We start from the raw sequence: 21,292 nt of genomic DNA, 5'->3' as shown, positions 1-21,292 counted from the left end.
CCCACTGATCCTGGATGGGGCTGGGGGAGCTGAGGGAGCCCTGAGCCCTGCAGGGTGGGCAGGAGGGGCCAGCAGTGCTCAGCAGCCCCTGGATGGGACAGAAATGGGGCCAGAGCAGGGCTGGCAGCTGTCCTGACTGCAGACTTTGGCTGTCCTGACTCCAGGCTTTGGCTGTCCCCACCTGTCCCCAGCTCCAGGCAGGGTCCCAGAGGTTTTGGCTCTGTCCCTCTGCAGGGCACAGCTGAGCCCACAGGGGCTGCTGGGGACCCCCTGCCACGCACCCACGGTGACCCCGCTGTCCCCAAGGCCAGTGGCCCCAGCCTGGGGGTGCTGGGCAGGGACAGGGCAGGGACTGCCAGTCCAAAACAGCTGTGCCACCTCAGGCCTGCCCGGGGACACTGACAGAGCCAGGGGTGGAGGGGACACGGTCATTTCCCTGCCCGCATCCTTGTCCCACAGACTCACTGAACCACGGGGTGGGAAAAAGCAGAAATTCCTGAAGATTTTTACAGTTTACAAGAGTTTATTCAACTGGTTTCTGACTTTAGTTCTACCGAGGGGGTGCTGAACAGTTACAAGCTCCTTCAGGTCAATTACAGCCAATCTAACGAACAAACAAACAAAAGGGAAAAAAAAAAAAAAGGAAAAAAAAGAAACAACTTGGAAAACAATAAGAAAATCCACAACTTCTTCACGTGTCATTAAATATATTCATATATAATAACCATAATATATTAGTATGCATTGTAAAGAAACATCACCCAAAGCAGTCTGCCATGGTCATAACTAAACAACATTTACAGTTCAAGATATTAACAGAAATAATAAAAAAAAAACAAACAAAAACAAAACCAAAATAAAACAACCCCAAAAGGAACACAGGTTTGTGAGGGGATGAGGCGGGGCGGGAGGGGCACGGACACACGGACAAACAGAAACGAGACCAAGCCACGTCTGTGGGGTGCTACGGTCGGTGATGATTGTTTTGGCATTTCAGCTGCTCTCCAAAGCCTCCCTGAAGGCACCACAGCCCCTTCCCCGCTGCCCTGGGGGTGCCACTCCTGTCCCCAGGGCGCTGGGTGGCCCTGGCTGGGTCCGTGCTGGTCAGAAGGGGATTGGTGCCCCAGAGCTGCCCCTGGCCAGGCAGGTGCTGAGGGGGCATCCTGTCCCTCTGGGGGAGCAGCAGAGGGGTCCTCCTGGAGATGTCCTCATGGAGGTGTCCTACTGAGGGTATCCTCATGGAGATGCCCTCCTGGAGATGTCCTCATGGGGGAGTCCTCATGGAGGTGTCCTCCTGGAGATGTCCTACTGAGGGTATCCTCCTGGAGGTGTCCTCCTGGAGGTGTCCTACTGAGGGTATCCTCATGGAGGTGTCCTCCTGGAGATGTCCTACTGAGGGTATCCTCATGGAGGTGTCCTCCTGGAGATGTCCTCCTGGAGATATCCTACATGGAGATGTCCTCCTGGAGATGTCCTACTGAGGGTATCCTCCTGGAGATGTCCTCCTGGGAGTGTCATCCTGGGGGTGTCCTCTTGGGGGTGTCCTCATGGAGATGTCCTGAAGCAGGGGTGCTGCAGGAGGAGCTGCTCCTCTGGACCCCAAAATGGGGCTGCTGTGCCCTCCCAGCCGAGGCTGCTCCAGCTGCACCAGTTCCAGCAGGTCAGGATTACTGGGAGCACATGAAGGGCACTGGGACCGTGGATGGAGTGAGGTGTTGGTTTGCCTGGGCTGATGGAAAGCACAAAACTCCAGCAGGGATGGAGATACAGGTGTGGGGACAAGCCTGGGGGCTTCCCTCCTGTGCCAGCCTCCAGGCTGCTGTGCCAGCTCGTTTCCCTCTGAGCCCCCAGGCTGTGGCAGGGCTGTGGGTCAGGCGCTGGGGGCCTTCCAGGAGCAGTGGGAGCAGGGAAGGGGCTGGAGGGTGTCTCTGGGGGTTTGGGGTGTCCAGGCTGTGCTGGGAGGGTGCTGTGCTTGACAAGGGTGGAAACTGGGAGTGAGCCCTGGGTGTCCGGGTGTGCTATGGGCAGCTCCTGAGTCCCCAGCTCCCCTGGCCTTTCCTTCCTGCTCTCCACATGGAGAACTGGCTTGGGGTTGGATTCTGTTACCTTTAGGCACCGTTTGAGGTTTGGGGACATCCCGGCTGCCTGAGGATGTGCTGTCCCACCCTGGCAGCAGCTGATGGTGACTGCAGGAGAGCATCCAAGCCCTGTTTTGGGGCTTTAAGCCTCCATTTGGACACTTGAGGTCAGATTTTATCCCTCAGAACCTGGTGGCTTCACTTTCCTTGGCTGCAAAACCCTCAGCTCTCCTTGAGGTCTCCTTGAGATAAGGAAAACCAGGTCCAGCGTGGGAAAGAGGAGAAAACACAGACTTGGTGGGGGGAGCTGCTTGATGTCCAGGGTGGGATTTTTCTCCTAATACCCAGATTAATTTTGGGGCCTTGTGGTGTCAGGGGAGGCTCAGCAGAGCTGGGTCCCTCCGGGTGGTGTCTCCAGCAGTCCCAGGAGCCTCCTCTTTGCACCTATTTACATGGCTGCCCTGCTTTATGGTGGTTTATGTCATTATATAAATATTGTCAATTGCTATAAAACAAGGCAAAACCACTGGAAAATGTCATAAAAGAGATGTTTCCAAGTTTCCTAAAAGGAAAAATAGCAGGGAGGTTTTGCTTTTCATAGCGACTAATGTTTGCTTCTCCTCCAGGTACCGTCCTGCCCTCCCTGCCTTCCCTCAGCCATTCCTGCTCTGCCTGGAGGAGATGGAATTGAAAATCCCCATTGCCCAGGGGCTGCTGTGCCAGGGGAGCAGCCTGGCATGGGGCAGCAGCCTGGCATGGGGCAGCAGCCTGGCATGGGGCTCACAGCTCCCAATCCAGTCCTGCCCACAGCGTGCCCCAGGGGAGGATGCTCCAGTCTGAGATGAGGCCGTCTCCACTGGGCTCAGTGCATTAATGACTGGAAATTGGGAATTTTAAATTGGCTTGTTGCCCCCCCAGCAGAGGGAGGAGAGCTCCAGGTGGGCCACACCTGGCTCCTGGCTGAGAGCCCTTCCCTGGGTGGGCTCTGCACTGGCCCCATGCCCATGGGGACAGTCCCTGGCACCCTCTGCTCCACTCTTTGTCTCCAAGACCTTCACAGGGATGTCAGGGGCTGCAGCTCCAGAGGGAGCGAGGGCAGAGCTGCTCTGGGTTTGGGAGTGAAACCAGTGACCAGCCAGGACCCTGGTGTCCCCTGCAGGGATTTTCTGCCAGCTGAGGGTTCCTGGTGTGCAGGCAGCAGCAGAGGGGACCGAGCCCATGGAGGAGGTTCAGGGGTGGCCACAGTGGAGATTCAGGGACTGAGACTGGCAGGATCTTCAGGGCATTTTGTGGGAACTGGATGCCAACTCATTTTTTGTCAGGTCTGGGTGTTTCCTTGGGGGTCCTGGTTATTGACTCCTTGTAAGTGGGTGGCTGGAGAAGGACAGGGCACCCTGTGGGCTCTCACTCCTTCAGTGTGTTGGGGCAGCATCCTCAGGGCCGGGGGCTGAGCACGGAACCATTCCCAGAGTTATGCACAGCAGGAACTCACCCACCAGCAGTGTCCCCTCTTGGCTGTGCCTACAGTGGACCCAGAGCACCATCACAGCCCCAGGCACCCCAGGTGGTGGCCATGGCTGTGGGATTCCACAGCCCCCCAGGACCCCGTGGGCTGATCCTGGGGTCTGTCCTCAGCAAAAGTCTCGGTTTAGTTTCCTCTACAATAGCTCTCTCAGTCAGCCTAAGTTGCAAGTACATGTTTTGGGGATGGGTAGTTAATTTCCAGCGGTGCTGTTGATTAGTTTCTTACGGGGTGGATGTGCCCATGCCGTGCTTTGGAGGCAGCAGATGTTGGCAGCTGGAAGGCAGTTTGGTGTCTCTGAGTTCTTCAGCAATGGGGCAGGAGGGAGCTGGGGGGCCCCAGGTGCTGCACGCCTGCACCCCACATCTGGGCTCTGTCTGTGTGTGCAGTCGAGTTTTCTTGGGTTCTGTTGGACCCTCTTGGGTTCTGTTGGGTGTTGATGGGTTTTGTTGAGCTCTGTTGAGTTCTGTTGGGTCCTGTTGGGCCTGTTGGGTCCTGTTGAGTCCTGTTGGGTCCTTTGGGGTTCTGTTGGGTTTTGTTGGGTCCTGTTGGGTCTTGTTGGGTCCTGTTGGGTTCTCTTGGATGTTGATGGGTTTTGTTGAGCTCTGTTGAGTTCTGTTGGGTCCTGTTGGGCCCTGTTGTGTTCTGTTGAGTCCTGTTGGATTCTGTTTGGTCCTGTTGGGTTCTGTTGAGTCCTGTTGGATTCTGTTTGGTCCTGTTGGGTCCTGTTGGGTTCTGTTGACTCCTGTTGGATTCTGTTTGGTCCTGTTGGGTTCTGTTCCCCCTGGAATATGAGGTGCAAGCCCAGCACCCCCAGCCGTGGTCACTGCCCCCCGTCCCCCCAGCCCGCCCTGGCAGCCGGTCCCTGCCTGTCCCAGCTCTACACAAAGCAGCATGCACAGTCAGTCTCTCCCTCTCCTCCTCCTCCTTTAGGCTTTCTTACACTTCCCCTTCTTCTCCCGCTGCTGGAACTTCCGGAGCCGCCGGGCCCACGTGTCCCGCCACTGGATCACCAGGCTGGTTTTGTCTGCAATGATGCCGCTCTGGTCGGGAGAGTCCTCGTTGTTGCCCAGCAGCAAATACTTCTTCATGGGCTTGACTTTGGGGCACTTGCAGGCGATGTCCTTGGAGTGGATCCACAGGATCTGGTCGCCGCGCCGGATGCGGTTGCTGCCCTGCTTGTAGACGGAGATGATGTTCACCGTGAACTTCCACCAGTCCGCATTCTTCTCTGCCTTCAGCACGTGGATCTGGACAGCTGGAGAAAAACAACACACAGGCAAGAGAGGAAAAGGAGTTAGTGCTTGGGCTGGTGAGCAGACAATGAGCTTCAAGCCTTACCTAATGGGCTGTATGAGGAGGAGGGATTTTGCAGCAGCCAGGGGATGTGGAGACCCCAAAATACTGTCCCCAGGCCACACCCCAAGAACAGGAGCAGCCACTGCTGCATCTGAGGGTCCAGCAGAGCTTCCAAGGGCACCACAGTCTTGGGAGGTGCTCTCCAGCTCTGTGCCTGGCAGAGTCACTGAAACATCTCTGCAAGCATGGATGGCAGCTCTGGACTCCACCTCTGGTGTCCTGGCAGAGCACTGAGAGACCTCCAGCTCCCACAGCCCGAGGGAGGTGGGAGAACAGCCCTGATCCCTGCACAAGGTGCTGGTGATGATCATGATGGTGATGGTGATGATGATGTTTTCCAAGCCCATGGCCGATGCTGTGTACCCTCCTCTGCAGCCATGGACTGAGGAAACCTCAGCTCTTGCTCTTTCCTGGGGTAGGGCTAAAAATCAGCTCCCAGGAAATGCCTTCCCCAGGCAGGGCCTGCCCAGCCCTCCTGGGCTGGTTTGCCAGCTGTGGGTGAGGATTCCCCAGCAGGAGGGACCCAGGGAAGCCCCAGGTGAGGGTGGTCTGGCTGGGAGAGCAGGCAGGGGCCAGGCCCTGCACAGGCTGGTGCAGCACCACCACAAAGAGCTTTTTTAGCCAAATCACCGTGCTTTTCCCTTTTCCCCACTGCTCCCTCCATGCCCTGGGAGCTGTAAACCCCTGCCCACTCACCTGTCTGTCTCAGCTGCCCCAGTGGGACCAATCCTGCTTGTATAAATTAACAGAGGGAGAAGGAACTCCCAGAAATCTCAGGGAAACTATGCCCCTTGCCTTGGAACAGTCCAGTTTTCCCCCTGGATGGAGGAGCATCCCCCTGTCTCTGAAACCAAGTGATTCCAGGCTCTGGGAGGAAGCAGAGCTCTGCAGCCCAGCACAGCTTTTTAACACGTTGCAAAATATATGGGGTATTTTTTTCAGAGTGTGTCATGGAGGCCAGATGCTTTCATTAAAAAAAAAAAAAGGGAAAAGGGAAAAAAAGGAAAAAAAAAACAACCCTAAGCTCTGACCATGTATTTCCCTGTCTGGTGTGAAGGTAACAAAATGTGAAGAGTAGCCAATTTTTATTTTTTGGAAACAAATCTTTCCAAAAAAGCTTAAACCTTTGACCCGCCTGGGTCCACACTGACAAAATGGAGAAAATGAATGAAAAGGAACTGGAGAGAGGTGGTTACAGGAAACTCTGCTCTAAAACACACAGTATGTATTTTTTTTTTTTTTTTATGTCAAGGCCCCTGTCTCTTATTTTTCCCTTTTTATTAATGAAGTGGAAGGAGTGAAAGCTTTGAGGAAGGCTTGGCTGGGGCAGGCACAGCTGCCTGCCCTGACAGCCGGATTTCTGCCCACAGCCTCACGTCAAGGACGCTCAGTTGCTCCTGAGCTCAGTTCCTCCTGAGCTCCAGGGGTGTTTGCCTGGCTGTTTCAGTGCTGAGCTGGGACCAGCATCTCCCAGGGGACACTGGACATGCAGAGAGGCAGAAATAGGCCAGGATGAATTTTTGAAGCACCTAAGCTGGGTTTAAAGGCTCCCTTCCCATGAAGGAGGTTTCAGTCCCATCTTGATTTGGAGCTCTGGCTCAGCTGTGCCTCCCAGTTCAAAGCTGGCTTTGGGGCTTGGGGCTGCCCTTCAGCTGCCCTCTCCTGGGACAGAGCTGGGCTTTGTGCTGAACTAACTGCTCTCCCCTAGCTGATGTTCCACTGAACCCCTGCTCAGGCCTGTCCCTGTCTCTGCATCCCTGGAAAAGCATCCCTGGAGAAACATCCCTGGCAAAACCCCTGGGGCAGCAGATGGAAGGTGATAGGGGGTGATTGTTCCTCCTGGGGATGGTGCTCCCCTTGCTGTGGTCCCCTGGGAGCAGGAGAACAAAATCAGAGGAGCTGCAGCTTCCGCAGCTCCAGCTGGGGCTGGTGACACTGGTTTCAGTGATGGGCTCTGGTTCAGACTGGTCACAGTGGTTTCAGTGAGGATGGGCTCTGCTCCGGGCTGGTGACGCTGGTTTCGGTGAGGATGGGCTCTAGTTCACACTGGTTTCAGTGAGGATGGGCTCTGCTCCAGACTGGTTTCAGCAAAGAGGGAATCCAGTCCAGCTCCTGCATCCCAGGCACTCCCGGAGATGCAGAGATTTTTCTCCAGGTTCATTTCCCTGCAGCCTGCTCTGCTCTCCAGGGAGCTCCCAGGCAGCAGAGGGGCCTGGGGAGCAGGGGGACAGCAGGGACACAGCAGGGGGACAGCAGGAGGACAGCAGGGGGACAGCAGGGGCACAGCTGGGTCCTGGTGAGGGCAGGGGCTGCCCCAGGAGCCCCATCTCTCTTCACACTGACACTCCTGAAGCACAAATCCCACCTGGATGGTGCCTTCCAGCCCTCACCACATTTTGTGCTTTGCCAGAAGAAGGGGACAGAGCGGTCCCCAGGCTGGGGAAGGGGAGGGAGGGTCCCTCGTCCCCTCCTCCTGCATCCCCAGAGGTCAGGGATGCTCCCAGCTCCCCAAGGCCTGGCTGGGAGCCTCCAGCCACAAGAAAGCCCCAAAGGCTGGAAGCAGGAGATAAAGCCCAGGGGTGGATGGTTTGATGTTAATAAAAACAAAACGCAGCCCAAAGCCTCAAAACAGCGTTTAAGGGCAGCTGCTGGAGGCTGAAAGCAAAGCAGTGCCTTGCAGCATTCAGAGATCATCATGAGTCAGGGCCTCAAACTCCCGAGGCTGCCATGAAAACAGCAAGGTTGGGGAAAACCTAATTATTTAATTACTTTTTAAATTTACATTTGGGGTTTGTTTGTTTGTGATAAATCTGCTGAGTTCAAGGCTTCCCCTGCTGAGGCTGACTCAGGGTTGGGCTGCAGGGCCAAACCTGTGCATCCTGTGGTGGAATCCTGGAATATCCCACACATCCCCTGCACAGACCTGTCTGTGGGAGCTTGGGCACCGTGGCTGGGCTGGCCCTGGAAGGTGCCAAGGAGGGGCAGTGGGACACAGTGGGACACAGCACCTGGGGGGTATTATTGAACATGGCCAGGTGGGAGGGCGTGCTGGGGACAGCCCTGGCAGGCCCAGATGTCCCAGTCCAGGGCAGGGTCTCCAAAGGCTTGGCTCCCCTCTCACTGCACAAGTGCAGCGGAGTCCATGTGGATTCTATCCCAACCAGCAGCCAAAGGTGACCCCGACACCATCTGGGTTTGGGAATGTAAAGGGCTGGCTCCTCACTGGAGCAAAGTGTTAAAATGGGATTTTTTTCCCCCCTTTTCCAGTTTTTAATTTATCTGGCGGCGGCTTTGCCTCGCTCAGGTTGCCAATTTCCTACTGGTTTAATATTGGAGATTTATGATCCCTAATCCCTGGGTGTGCCCTGCTGCTGGGGGACCCTCACTCCCTCAGCACATGGCTCCAGCAGGGACTGCTCAGCCCCAGGAATGGGATTTCTCCACCTTCCCAGCAGTGCAAGGGGCTCTGAGTGCGGGGCTGGTGCTTCCCCCTGCCCTGGGTTTTTTTGGGGATTCGGGTTTTTCTCCCCCTCCCTCCCTCTTTTCAAGCTGCCTTTTGAAAACACATTTTGCTTTTTTCCAGCAGCCCCTGCCAAGCTCCTCTCGACAAAGGGGGTGACTAAGAGAAGGCTCCGCTGAAGGAAGGATTTTTTAACTTTTTTTTTTTTTCCAAGAAAGGGCAAAGTGAGCAAATGATCTCACCTTTCGGATGAGGATTCTGTTCCGCAGCCCCATTCCCTGCCCAGCACTGGGATGGGGATGCAGGGCCAGCATGGGACCACAGTGCTGGTACAGAACCAGTCCAGCATCACCCGTGCAGGACCAGCCCTGCTGCAGCACAGGCAGCTCAGCACCGGGGGCTCAATGGAGATTTAAAAGCTCCAGGTTTCCTTTACCACAGTCACACCCACAGAGAGAGGGAACATCCCCAAAATCGGGCAGAAAATAAGAAAACGTGGCACTGAGGGAGTACAGGATGTCCACATCTCACCTGGATCAACATCACCTGCTCTCATCAGATAACACCCCCCCCCTTCCCCTTCTGGGAATCTCCATCCTCGGTGGGTTCAGCTAGAATCCCTTCTGCTTCCCCGGGATTTAGGTGCCCCCACCCCAGCAAACCCCTCCTCTCTCCCCGCTTTTCTGGGAGCTGAGCGGCCCTGCGCTTCCCCACGCAGCCCAAAAATCCCAGAAAAAGCTTTTCTGCCTCTGCTCCTGCCTCCCCCTCCCCGAATCTCCCGCCCGCCCTCCCCCCGTCCCGTTGAACTCCAAATATTTGCACCCAAACCCATCGCGCGGGGAAAAAGCCCAAATTAAAATAAAAAGGAGAAAAACCACAAACCCGACAAAAACAAACAGATAGGAAAAATAAATAAGGGAAAATATCCCCTTTGAAAGGCTGAATGAAGCGGGGAGCTAAAAAGCCCCATTGAGGAGCGGGCGGATGATAGCTCCGATTGAGCCCGCGGGAGAAGGAACTCTGTTCAAGCTAATTAGGGCCTTTTAGGACATTCAGCCCGGCGATGCCAGCAGAACGGTGAGGAAAAGAGCCTCCTAATTGGCTTCCTGCTGGGGTGTCAGTCCCAAAGTCTTTATTATCCCTCCCTGCACCTTTTCATCCCTTTCTTCCCTCCCTGGCCCTGCTGAAAGCCTGGGCTGCCCCGGCATCGCTCACCCCGCTGCCTCTCCAGCACGGTTTGTTCTCAAAAAACAAATCGCCGTGTCTATGGGGCTGGTGGGGCTGTGGGGGACCCTTCCATGGCCAGGAGGGTCAGGTGAGAGCACCCCAGTGCCAGCACTGGGACAGTGTCCCCACACCTGAACCAGCCCCAGCACACGGCTCTGACTCACTGTGAAGCTGAAGGAACGATGCTGAGTGAGAAAAGAGAAGGGAGAAGCTCATTCCAGCTCCCCTAATCCCTGCTCCAGGGGCACCTCGTCCCTATTCACTGGGATCTCCTGCCTGAGACACCTCTTGGGCCACCCACACCTTCCCAGGGTCTGCTGCAGCCCACAGGGTAGCCCTACACAGAACCGGGTGTGTCACCCAAAATTCCAATAGAACTGAGTGTCACCCAAAATTTCAACAGATCCAGGTGTGAGTGTCACCCAAACTCCCAACAAATCCGTGTGTGAGTGTCACCCAAAATTCCAACAGGACCAGGTGTGAGTGTCACCCAAAATTCCAACAGAATCGGGTGTGAGTGTCACGCAAAATTCAAATAGAATTGAGTGAAAGTGTCACCCAAAATTCCAATAGAACTGAGTGAGTGTCACCCAAATTTTTAACAGATCTGGGTGTGAGTGTCAGCCAAAATTCCAACAGAATCGGGTGTGAGTGTCAGCCAAAATTCCAACCGAACTAAGTGTGAGTGGCTCCCAAACCTCTAATAGATCCGGGTGTGTCACCCAAAATTCCAACAGATCCAGGTGTGAGTGCCACCCAAAATTCCAACAGAACTGGGCGTGAATGTCACCCAAACTTCCATCACCCAAACCTCCAACAGAACCGAGTGTGAGCCGTCCCAGGGCTGCACCACCCTCTGAAGTCTCCTGGGAATTATGGGGGACTGGATGCAGGTGACAGGGAACTGCTTGCTGCTCATCCCCACAGCAAAAAATATTTTAAATATTTTAAAATATTCAAAAGCTGTGGCAGATAACGGCACAATGAGAGGGGACCTGGTGTCATCATAACCAGGAGACACTGGCAAACACTTGGAAAATGTGAGTCTCCTGCAGATGCTGGGATAGCCCCCAAATGAGGGTCCAGACTTGGGTGTGCTCATCCCAAGTGACACAGGGCATCGCTGTCCCTCCACACCTGGCAGGTCTGGCACTCCCAAAGCTGCACACAGCCAGCACGGCTGTGGCCGGGGGGCCCTGGGGACACCCCCGTGGGGACACTCCTGCCCCGCATCCCCGTGGCTCGTCCCTGCACAGGGGACACTCACCATAGTCCTTCTTACAGTACTTCTTCATGTTGATCTTCAGCTTCCCCTTGGAGGCTTTGCAGTACGAGTCACAATCTGCGCGGGGAGAGGGGGAGGGCAAGAAAACATTAACAAAACAAATCAGCCTGCAAATGCAGAAAGCGCTGGGGGAAGGGGAGCGGCTCCGAGGCGCGGGCTGCCGTGAATAAGCAGCGTGCCTGTGATATCCATCTGCCGGGATGGGGCCATTGAGAAACCCTTCCTTTCTAAAGAAAGCTGCTCACAAAGGAGCCCGGCCTCCTCCGCCTCCCCCGGCCCGGCTTCCCCGGCCGCCTCTGTCTTCCTGGGAGACCCGGGGGCCTCCCTTATTGTGCCACCCAGGGCTTTTGAGAGCCACACAAATTCCCGCTGTTCTGCAGCTCCCACTGGAGCCTGCCCGGAGCCCACAGAGGCCCCATTGTCACCCCTAACCCGGGCCGGTGTCAGCCTTTGGCATTCATTGCCGGCAGATTCGGGCCGGGGTCAGCCCGCCACAATGCGGGTCACGGAGGAAATTAGCAGCCCATGAAGCATTAGCAAAGCCTTTTGGTGTCCACTCTACTGAAGTGTGCAAATAAAATACCCCAGGGGGAACATTTCATTTCTAATGGGCCCCCACTGCTGGGACACGCTGGCCTGGCCCGGCGGCCGGCGGGAGCCTGGCACGGCCCCATGGCACTGCCACCGCTGCTGGCCATGGGCCACGGGCCATGGGCACGGCCCTGGAGCCTGCAGGGACACTGAGCCTGCCCTGGAGCCTGCAGGGACACTGAGCCTGCCCTGGGGCCTGGAGGGACACTGAGCCTGCCCTGGAGCCTGCAGGGACACTGAGCCTGCCCTGGGGCCTGCAGGGACACTGAGCCTGCAGGGACACCGAGCCTGCCCTGGGGCCTGCAGGGACACTGAGCCCTGCCCTGGAGCCCTCAGGGACACTGAGCCTGCCCTGGAGCCTGCAGGGACACTGAGCCCTGCCCTGGGAGCCTGCAGGGACACTGAGCCTGCCCTGGAGCCTGCAGGGACACTGAGCCTGCAGGGACACCGAGCCTGCCCTGGGGCCTGCAGGGACACTGAGCCTGCCCTGGGGCCTGCAGGGACACTGAGCCTGCCCTGGAGCCTGCAGGGACACTGAGCCCTGCCCTGGGGCCTGCAGGGACACTGAGCCTGCCCTGGGGCCTGCAGGGACACTGAGCCTGCAGGGACACCGAGCCTGCCCTGGGGCCTGCAGGGACACTGAGCCCTGCCCTGGAGCCCTCAGGGACACTGAGCGTGCCGTGGGGGCCTGCAGGGACACTGAGCCTGCCCTGGGAGCCTGCAGGGACACTGAGCCCTGCCCTGGAGCCTGCAGGGACACTGAGCCCTGCCCTGGAGCCCTCAGGGACACTGAGCCTGCCCTGGAGCCTGCAGGGACACTGAGCCTGCCCTGGAGCCCTCAGGGACACTGAGCCTGCCCTGGAGCCTGCAGGGACACTGAGCCTGCCCTGGGAGCCCGCAGGGACACCGAGCCTGCAGGGACACTGAGCCCTGCCCTGGAGCCCTCAGGGACACTGAGCCCTGCCCTGGGGCCTGCAGGGACACTGAGCCTGCCCTGGGAGCCTCCAGGGACACTGAGCCCTGCCCTGGAGCCTGCAGGGACACTGAGCCCTGCCCTGGAGCCTGGGGGACACTGAGCCTGCCCTGGAGCCTGCAGGGACACTGAGCCTGCAGGGACACTGAGCCCTGCCCTGAGAGCCTCCAGGGACACTGAGCCTGCCCTGGGGCCTGCAGGGACACTGAGCCCTGCCCTGGAGCCTGCAGGGACGCTGAGCCTGCCCTGGAGCCTGCAGGGACACTGAGCCCTGCCCTGGAGACTGCAGGGACACCGAGCCTGCCCTGGAGCCCTCAGGGACACTGAGCCTGCCCTGGGAGCCCGCAGGGACACCGAGCCTGCAGGGACACTGAGCCCTGCCCTGGAGCCCTCAGGGACACTGAGCCTGCAGGGACACCGAGCCTGCCCTGGGGCCTGCAGGGGCACTGAGCCTGCCCTGGAGCCTGCAGGGACACTGAGCCCTGCCCTGGGGCCTGCAGGGACACTGAGCCTGCCCTGGAGCCTGCAGGGACACTGAGCCCTGCCCTGGGGCCTGCAGGGACACTGAGCCTGCCCTGGAGCCTGCAGGGACACTGAGCCTGCCCTGGAGCCTGGGGGACACTGAGCCTGCCCTGGAGTCTGGAGGGACACTGAGCCCTGCCCTGGGAGCTGATGGCCCTGCAGTGGGTGGGCAATGCCCTCCATACACTGCTGGGCACAGCCCCATGGCACCAGGCTGTGGTGCCAGTGTGGCTACAGAGGGGCTGGGCCATGCCAGCTGCCAGGCCCGGGGTGGGCTCGTGGACGTGCTACCCGTGCCCATCCACGGCTCCTCAGCACCCATAGAATGGCCTGATCCAGGGAGAAGAGACAGGGCTGCCTGCAGCAGGAGGCCTTGGCACACTCACAGCCCTTGGAGGCCTCAGCACTGTCACAGCCCTGGAGGCCTCCATCTCTCCCAGCATCGTCCTTCCCCAGCCATTGGTGGGGCACAGGTGCCAGCAGCACTGCTGAAGTGCCCCAGGAAGCTGTGGGGAAGGTGGCAATGCTGCTGGCATGCCATGGCCAGCTCACACTGGGTGCTAAGACCATGAGGAACCCCCTCAGCACCAAGGCCTGTGACCCCTGTGTGCCCCAGCCCCTCACATGTGGCCATGCAGAGTCCCCCAGGCTCCCTGCTGCTCCTGCTCCTCAGGAGACACCCTCAGGCAAACCAGGCTTCCTGCTCTTCCAGCATGACCCAGCCAGGCCCAAACCCAAATCCAAACCAAACCCAAACCCAAACCCTGTGATCTTCCTCCTGCCAGAGCCCCAGCTGAGATCTGTGCCCAGCTACAGCCTGGCCAAGGCCCCTCCAAACCCTGATGGCTGAGGTTTTCCAGCCACTCGTGCCTCCCATTTGTTTTTCTCATCTGACAGGAGACACACGATGTGAGACTCCTGCACCATTTGTCCCCAAATGTTTATGTGACAAACCTCAGGAGTCCCAAGGCCTGTGCTGCCTGGCTGTGCCAGAGGCTCCTTGTCCTGCAGGTCCCTCTCCATGAGGCTGCAGAGGATCAGCCTGGGACATCCTGCCCATGGGAGGGGATGCCAGAGCCCAGCCACAAGGAGGCTGAGAATTCCCAGAGCTGCCTGAGGGACACCCTTCTGCTATGGGGGGTCAGTGTCCAGCTCCTGTCCTGCAGGAGTGATGAGGGGGCAGCAGGATGGGCCCAGCTCCCTGTCCCACTGTGCTGCACAAGTGTCTCCTGCTCAGGGGACAGAGCAGGGCTTGGTGCTCACCCTGCTGCTGTCCTGCCTGTCCTGCTGACCCAGGACTTCCCTGAGCCCCTCTCAGCCCGTGTCCAGCCCAGCCACCCTTGTGAAGCACCCTGCCCGTGGTGCAGGACAAACCCGTGGTGACATCCCAGCCTTTCCTCCAGGTTTGCTCAGCTGCACAAATATTCCAGTGCAAATCCCAGTTCCAGAGCCACGAGCCCAAACACAGCCAGCCCCTGGTGGTTTTTGGGTCAGCCCTGCATGCCCCGGGCTGGGGGATCAGCAGCTCCCAGCCATGAGCAGAGCAGGCGGGATGGGAGCAGCAGCTCCCAGCCATGAGCAGAGCAGGCGGGATGGGAGCAGCAGCTCCCCACGATGAGCAGAGCAGGAGGGATGGGAGCAGCAGCTCCCCACGATGAGCAGAGCAGGCGGGATGGGAGCAGCAGCTCCCCACGATGAGCAGAGCAGGAGGGATGAGGAGCAGCAGCTCCCCACGATGAGCAGAGCAGGAGGGATGGGAGCAGCAGCTCCCCACGATGAGCAGAGCAGGCGGGATGGGAGCAGCAGCTCCCCACGATGAGCAGAGCAGGAGGGATGAGGAGCAGCAGCTCCCCACGATGAGCAGAGCAGGAGGGATGAGGAGCAGCAGCTCCCCACGATGAGCAGAGCAGGCGGGATGGGAGCAGCAGCTCCCCACGATGAGCAGAGCAGGCGGGATGGGAGCAGCAGCTCCCCACGATGAGCAGAGCAGAGGGACCGGGATGGGAGAGGCGCTGCAGCCGCTGGCTCGCAGAGGGAGCAGGTGGCGGGCGGCTGCTTCGTGTCGCTCGCAGCTCAGTAAAACGTGTCAGCACAGCCTTCAGCAACTTTGCAGCTCAGCCCATCCCCTTGATAGAGCTAATTCTCTGGCTGGGCAGAGACTTTTCACAGCTAAACACCTTCTTTGTTTTCCTTAATTTCTTTCTTTCTTTTTTCTTTTGCAGAAAGTTGAATTTTTTTTCTGTTTAAACATCTTTGGTTTGGGGGTTGTCTGGGGTTGCTGTGATGAGGCTGAGAGCTGCAGGGTGCTGAGTGCCCATCCCGTGATTTGTTAGTGGATCTTGCTCTGCCCGGAGCGCTGATGCTGCCGGGGCTGGGCAGGAGGGAGGTGCTGGCAGCAGAGCTGCGGGTGCTGAGTGTTGCTGCAGGGAAGGGAAACCCTGCATGCACCAGGCGCCTCTTGCTGCACTCTCAGCCCCAAGCTCAGCTCTGAGCCGCTGCAAAAGCCACATGTCGGGAACGGAAATTAAAGGCCCCTTGATTCTGACATGATAGAGCGATTAAAGCCACATTTCTTGGCCTGGGTACCTAACTGGAAATGCAGATATAAGGCTTAGATCCCCAAGGGGATTCAGATTCCTAATCCGAATTTATGCAGCTAAATTCCTATTGATTTCCCCCAGGTAGGGCCCTAAATGCCTTTGTGGGCTGTGATCCAGGGTGGAGGTGTTGTGGCTTAGGAGGGAGCCCCGACCCTGACAGCCTGAGCCCAGCACTGGGGTGAGGGGCATTGTCCTGCCCTCCCTGCCAGGGCTGTGCTCTCTGAGGCTCTGCAGGTGGGCTCTGGGTGCCCCCATCTCCTGCGGTCACTGGCGGGGATGTGCAGCCAGACTGAGCCACTAAAGGAAGGTGCAGCCCCAAACAGCAAATCCTAAATCCATTATTCCCTTACCAGAGAGAGCAGGACTGAGAACTCGGAGTGGGGTCTGCCTTGGGTCCCAGACACTCCCAGAGTGGGGCAGGGCAGACCAGCAGGACTGGCTTGGTTTGCTGCTCTGCAAGGGGAGGCTGTGCTGAACAGCTTTTGGGTTCCTGCCCTTTTCTCTCCCTCCCCAGAGTTCCTGGTCAGAAATCCTCTGTGCATGAGCTGCCCCTCACCATGGGGGTGAGCAGCAGTGACCACGGGGACACAGCAGCTTCCAGCTCCCCTCTGGCTCTGGCCAAATCTGAGCTAAACCTCTCCAGAGGAGGCCCTGAACCTGCACAGGGCTGCATCCTCAGCTGTGGCTGGGGCCTGGAGGAAAAGCTCATGGGGCAAAAAGGGGGTGCCTGGGGGGCTGGAGAAAAAGCTCCTGGAGCAAAAGGGGAGTGCCTGAGGGGCTGACCAGGGGCAGCAATGTTGTGTGTCTGCTCTGGGGCTGAGTGTGGGCTCAGAGCTGGATGCTCAGAGTGTTCCCCTGGGCATGAAAACCTTTCTGTGAGCTACCCAGAGCAGCCCAAAGGCAGCTGGGAGCCACATTCCCAAGGGACACGGAATAAAATGCAATCCAGCCCTGGGACAGGAGAGGATGGCCCTGTAGCAGTGGTGGCAGGGATGCCTTTGGCTCTCAGAGCTCTGGAGATTTCTGCAGATGACCACGAGCTCCTGCTTCACTTCCCACAGCACTGAGGCTGCCCATTGCTTCCATCCCAAAGAATTTCTTTACCATGTCCCCCATCAGTCTCAGGGATGACTGCTGGAGTCATTTGGAGAGCTCCAGCCCTGCTTTCTCCAGGCTGCTGGCTCTGGGCCTGTGCTGAGCTCTAGGGAAGGAGGGGGTGCTCTGCAGGAGCCCCCTGCTCTCCCAGGGAGCAGGGATGGGCTCATCCCCATGGGACGAGCTCAGGGACTGCAGCCTCTGGCTCACAGTGACCCTGAGGGATCACTGCTGTCATTTAATTTGTGCAGAACTCCACTGGGAGTCTTTGTGTGGGAGCTGGCTGCTTTAATGTAAAGAAGCTTTAATAAAATAGCAAAGCTAAGGCAGGGAATCCTCCCCAGGTTATTCATTTCAGCAGTGGCATCGTTCATCCTGTGCTTTGCTGCACCCTTGTCTGGCCACTGAGTGGACAGGGGCCTGTTATCTCTAAACTGTGTCTGTTATCTCTAAACTGGGTCTGTTATCAGTAAACTGGGTCTGTTATCACTGAACTGGGTCTGTTATCACTACTTGGCTCTTCTCCTCTCACCTGGCCATGCCCCAGCTGTCCTGACAATGCCCTTTGCAATTCTCATGCACAAATCAGTGCCCTTCATGCCTGGGCAGCTGCAGGACAGCTGGTGTCCCCAGCAGGGTGGCCTTGGCCGTTGCTGCAGCATGGCCAGGGGCTGGAGCAGGGAGCCACATCCCTTCCAGGCCATGCACCTGGGATCAGCTGCGACTGGGTGCTCCAGCCGTGCCTGCTGTGCTCTCTGGGGACGGTCCCCAGGTGTGAAGCAGTCTCAGCCTGTGGGCAGGGATTCCAGGGCCCTGGATCTGCCCCCAGAGGGTCTGTGCCAAGCCTCGGTGCCCAGCAGGCCTCTGGCACTGGTGGTGTTTAACCAAGTGGCCGTGGACTGTCCTTGGTCCCCTCCCAGCTGGGAGCAGCAGTCCCAGGAGCTGGCAGGGGTCTGTCCCACAGGCTGAGGGGGGCTGTGACCAGTGTGCCAAGGCAGAGGCACCTGCTGGGCACCAGAGCATCCTCTGCTCTGCAGAGCGGGCTGAGGAGCCCTTGGCACAGCCCAGGAGTGTGGGGGCACCGAGGGCAGCCCTGCGCTGTGCCGGGCACAGCCCCCGCGGCACTGAGCCGTGCCACTCCCCGGCAGGGCAGGGCAGGGCAAGCGGGAGGAGTAATTTCCACTCGAATTCATTCGTTTGGTTCGGTGCTTTGCAGACCCAAACCTTCCCGTGGGACCCCGCTGCCATCCCTGGCAATGGACGCACAAAACCTTTCCTGCGGGATGGCACCTCGGGAGCATCCCGAGCCCTGCCTGCAGCGGCTCCTCACGGCCAGCGTGTCCCCAGGATGCTGCCCAGTGCCCCGTGCCAGGCTGGAGCTCGCTGCCCGTGCTGCGGGAGGATCCCGGGCAGGCAGAGCCGGGAGCGCCGATCCCAGCGGATAACGGCCATTAACCTCTCCCTTGGAACAAGAAGGTGCAAATGAGCCCGCAGCAGCCTCCTTTCTTCTGGCTGAGCAAGATTGATTGAAAAACAAATTGGCGCAAATAAAGCATGTAATTAGATTAAAGCCTCTCGCCTGGAGCGGCTGGAAAGCGGCAGCGAGGGATTCCCGGAGCCCGCAGCCCCTTCCACCTCCGCAGCCATTTCTTCCCACCTCCTCAGCCCCTTCCCACCTCCTCAGCCCCTTCCCACCTCCTCAGCCCCTTCTTCCCACCTCCACAACCCCTTCCCACCTCCTCAGCCCCTTCCACCTCCGCAGCCCCTTCCACCTCCGCATCCCCTTCTTCCCACCTCCACAACCCCTTCCACCTTCTCGGCCCTGTCCCACCTTCTCATCCCCTTCTTCCCACCTCCGCATCCCCTTCTTCCCACCTCCGCGGCCCCTTCCGCCTTTCACCTCCTCTGCCCCTTCCCATCTTCCACCTCCTTAGCCCTTTCCCACCTCCGCAGCCCCAGCCCCGGTGGTCCAGCAGGACCAGCAGCTCCAGGATGTCACCGGGCTGTCCCCCCACATCCCGGCAATGCCCTCGCAGGCCCCTCGGCCGCTCCTGTCCCGGCTGGGGTGCCTTTGGTCCCTCCCTGGCAGCTCTGGGCACGGGTATCACCGCAGGCACCCCCCAACACCAATGCAGCTCGAGGGGAGTTCCCTCCCTGCCCCCCGAGCTGCCTGGGCCGGTTTGGGGATGGGGATGAACAGCCCGAGGGGTTTTTGGTGGTCCAGGACAGTCGTGGCCTCAGCAGCACATGCCAATATTCCCGGGTCCAACGGGAGCAGGAGATGGCTGCTGGGGACAGTCCAGCTGTGCCAGGCACCTACTGGAAACGCTGCACTGGAAAAGCCTGCGGTGGGAGCACTGCACTGGAAAACCAGCACTGAACTGGGAAACACCTCACTGGAAAACTCCCCACCATTACAGCTCTTCCACACCACTCTGCCCCCTCCCAGGGCTGGCTGCACATTTCTTATCCCCTCCCGCAGGATTTATCCAGTGTTGAGCTGCACATTTCCTATCCGTTCCCGCGGGATTTATCCAGTGTTGAGCTGCACATTTCCTATCCGTTCCCGTGGGATTTATCCAGTGCTGAGCCCCAGGACAAGCTGGGGATGTGGGGTACAGATCCAGGGGTGCCCTGCCAAGAGCCACTGCCAGCACTGGAATACATTCCTAGGAAAACGCCTGTCCTCGGGACCTGAGCACCCCATCAATCCCTGCCTGACAGCAGCTCCCAGCCCTGGGGGAAAATCAGAGTTCTCTGTTCAGGAGAGATGCAGAAACAAGGAGATGGCGCTGGGACAAGAGCTCTCATTCCGGGGGGAATGAGCCTCTGGAAATGGCCCAGGATGGGGAGAGGGAACTCGTCAGTCCCGACTCGGAAGCTCGAGGCTTGCCTGTGGTGGGATGTGGGGATAAAGGGTTGCAGGGGTAAAGGGATGTGGGGATGAAAGAATAAGGGGATGCAGGAAGGGAGGGGTTTGGGGTGAAGGGAGTGGGGTGCAGGGATGTGGGGCTGGAGGGATGCAGGGAAGGGATGCAGGGATGTGGGGCTGGAGCGATGCAGGGATGTGGGGCTGGAGGAATGCAGGGATGTGGGGCTGGAGCGATGCAGGGATGTGGGGCTGGAGGGATGCAGGATGTGGGGCTGGAGCGATGCAGGGATGTGGGGCTGGAGGGATGCAGGATGTGGGGCTGAAGCGATGCAGGGATCCAGGGATATGGGGCTGGAGGGACGCAGGGATGCAGGGATTTGGGGCTGGAGGGATGCAGGGATATGGGGCTGGAGGGACGCAGGGATGTGGGGCTGAAGGGATGCAGGGATGTGGGCTGGAGGGATGCAGGATGTGGGGCTGGAGGGACGCAGGGATGCAGGAAGCCCGGCACTGGGATGATGAGAGCACAGTGCCGTTGTGCATGAAGTTTATCTGTATTTCAGCAGTTTTGGGGGTCGTTTTAGTTTTTTCCTTCAGACTTTCTGAGCTGTTTTGAAGTGACCAGGAGCTCCCTCACGGGAAGCCCCTCTCTCCCATTGTGCTCCCAGCCATTCACCGGGATCACCATGAGAAACCTTTCAGAGGCAGCTGGATGCTGCTGATCAATCAATCAATCAATCACTCAATCAATCACGCAGCCAATCCATCACCTCGCTTACAGCTGGGACAAGGCAGAGAAAGCCCGGGCAGGGCTGAATGAATTCCTCCTTTGGATGGGCACAAAGCTGGAGCCTCCCAGGCCGAGCCCGGATTTACGCCGGGGTGAATGCAATGAGGATTTCCTCTACCGCCTGAGCCGCAGGGAGCGGGGCAGGGCTTTGTTCCCAGGCTCGGGATGCTCCCGGCTCTCCGAGGGCTGACAATTCCCCACAGCCAAGGGCTCGGGCTTTTCTCCCTGCCGGTGCTGAAACTGGAGCCCCAGCTCAGCAGGGAGGGCAGTTTCCCCGTTCCTGGTTCTTGGGGAAGGATTCAGGCTAAAATTTGGGTACCACAGCCTGCAGCCAGCTCTGCCCTCTGGGAAAGCTGCAACTGCAGCCAGAGCTGCTCTGGGTCTGGGAGGGCCAGGCATGCCTCAGAGCTGGCTTTTCCCTTTCCTGCACTTACATCCAGCCTCTTCCCCACCAGCCAGGAACAAAAGGACCCAAAATGACATTTGGAAGGGCCAGATCTGGTTTTGTAACTGCAGAGGTTGATTTCCAGGGGAAAACCATGGGGAGCTGCATCAATCCAATCACCTGGTTTTATTTAAGGCCCCTGGCTGAAATCATCCATTTCAGATAATCATTCCCCAGAAAATCTGGATTTGATTCAGATAAGACAAGGACTGACTGGCAGGTTTGTAAACCTTTGTAAACCCCCCCACTGCTATTTTTGTTTGCCCTTTCACTGTGGTCTCTTCTGTCTGGGAGGGACCAAAAAAGCACCAGAAAAGCTCCTCTTGCCTGGCAGCAGAAATGAGGAGCAGCCCCTCCTCTTCCTCCAACCTCCCAGCATGGAGAGCATGGATGCATTTCATCTAAACAATTCATTTTGGCTGCTTTTCCCAAACTGATTGGGACCCCTGAGAGTAAAGCAGAGCCAGGCAGGA

At 58.3% G+C, this 21,292-nt stretch overlaps 1 protein-coding gene across 1 annotated transcript in view; it reads right to left on the bottom strand.

Annotated features, from left to right (window-relative positions):
• Positions 1-4,450: 4,450 nt before the first annotated feature.
• Positions 4,451-21,292, bottom strand: part of NTN1 (netrin 1) — an 81,855-nt gene continuing 65,013 nt past the window's right edge. The window contains exons 5-6 of the mRNA XM_063175545.1: positions 10,914-10,988; positions 4,451-4,858 (exon numbers count right to left, since the gene is read on the bottom strand). Of these exons, the coding sequence (XP_063031615.1) occupies positions 4,530-4,858; positions 10,914-10,988 (404 nt within the window). The 3' untranslated portion in view covers positions 4,451-4,529. The remainder of the gene's footprint in view (positions 4,859-10,913; positions 10,989-21,292) is intronic.

The sequence above is a fragment of the Melospiza melodia genome, chromosome 24 (genome assembly GCF_035770615.1).
Source record: "Melospiza melodia melodia isolate bMelMel2 chromosome 24, bMelMel2.pri, whole genome shotgun sequence".
In the NCBI taxonomy this organism is placed as follows: Eukaryota; Metazoa; Chordata; class Aves; order Passeriformes; family Passerellidae; genus Melospiza; species Melospiza melodia.
This window is presented reverse-complemented; position numbering and strand designations above follow the sequence as displayed.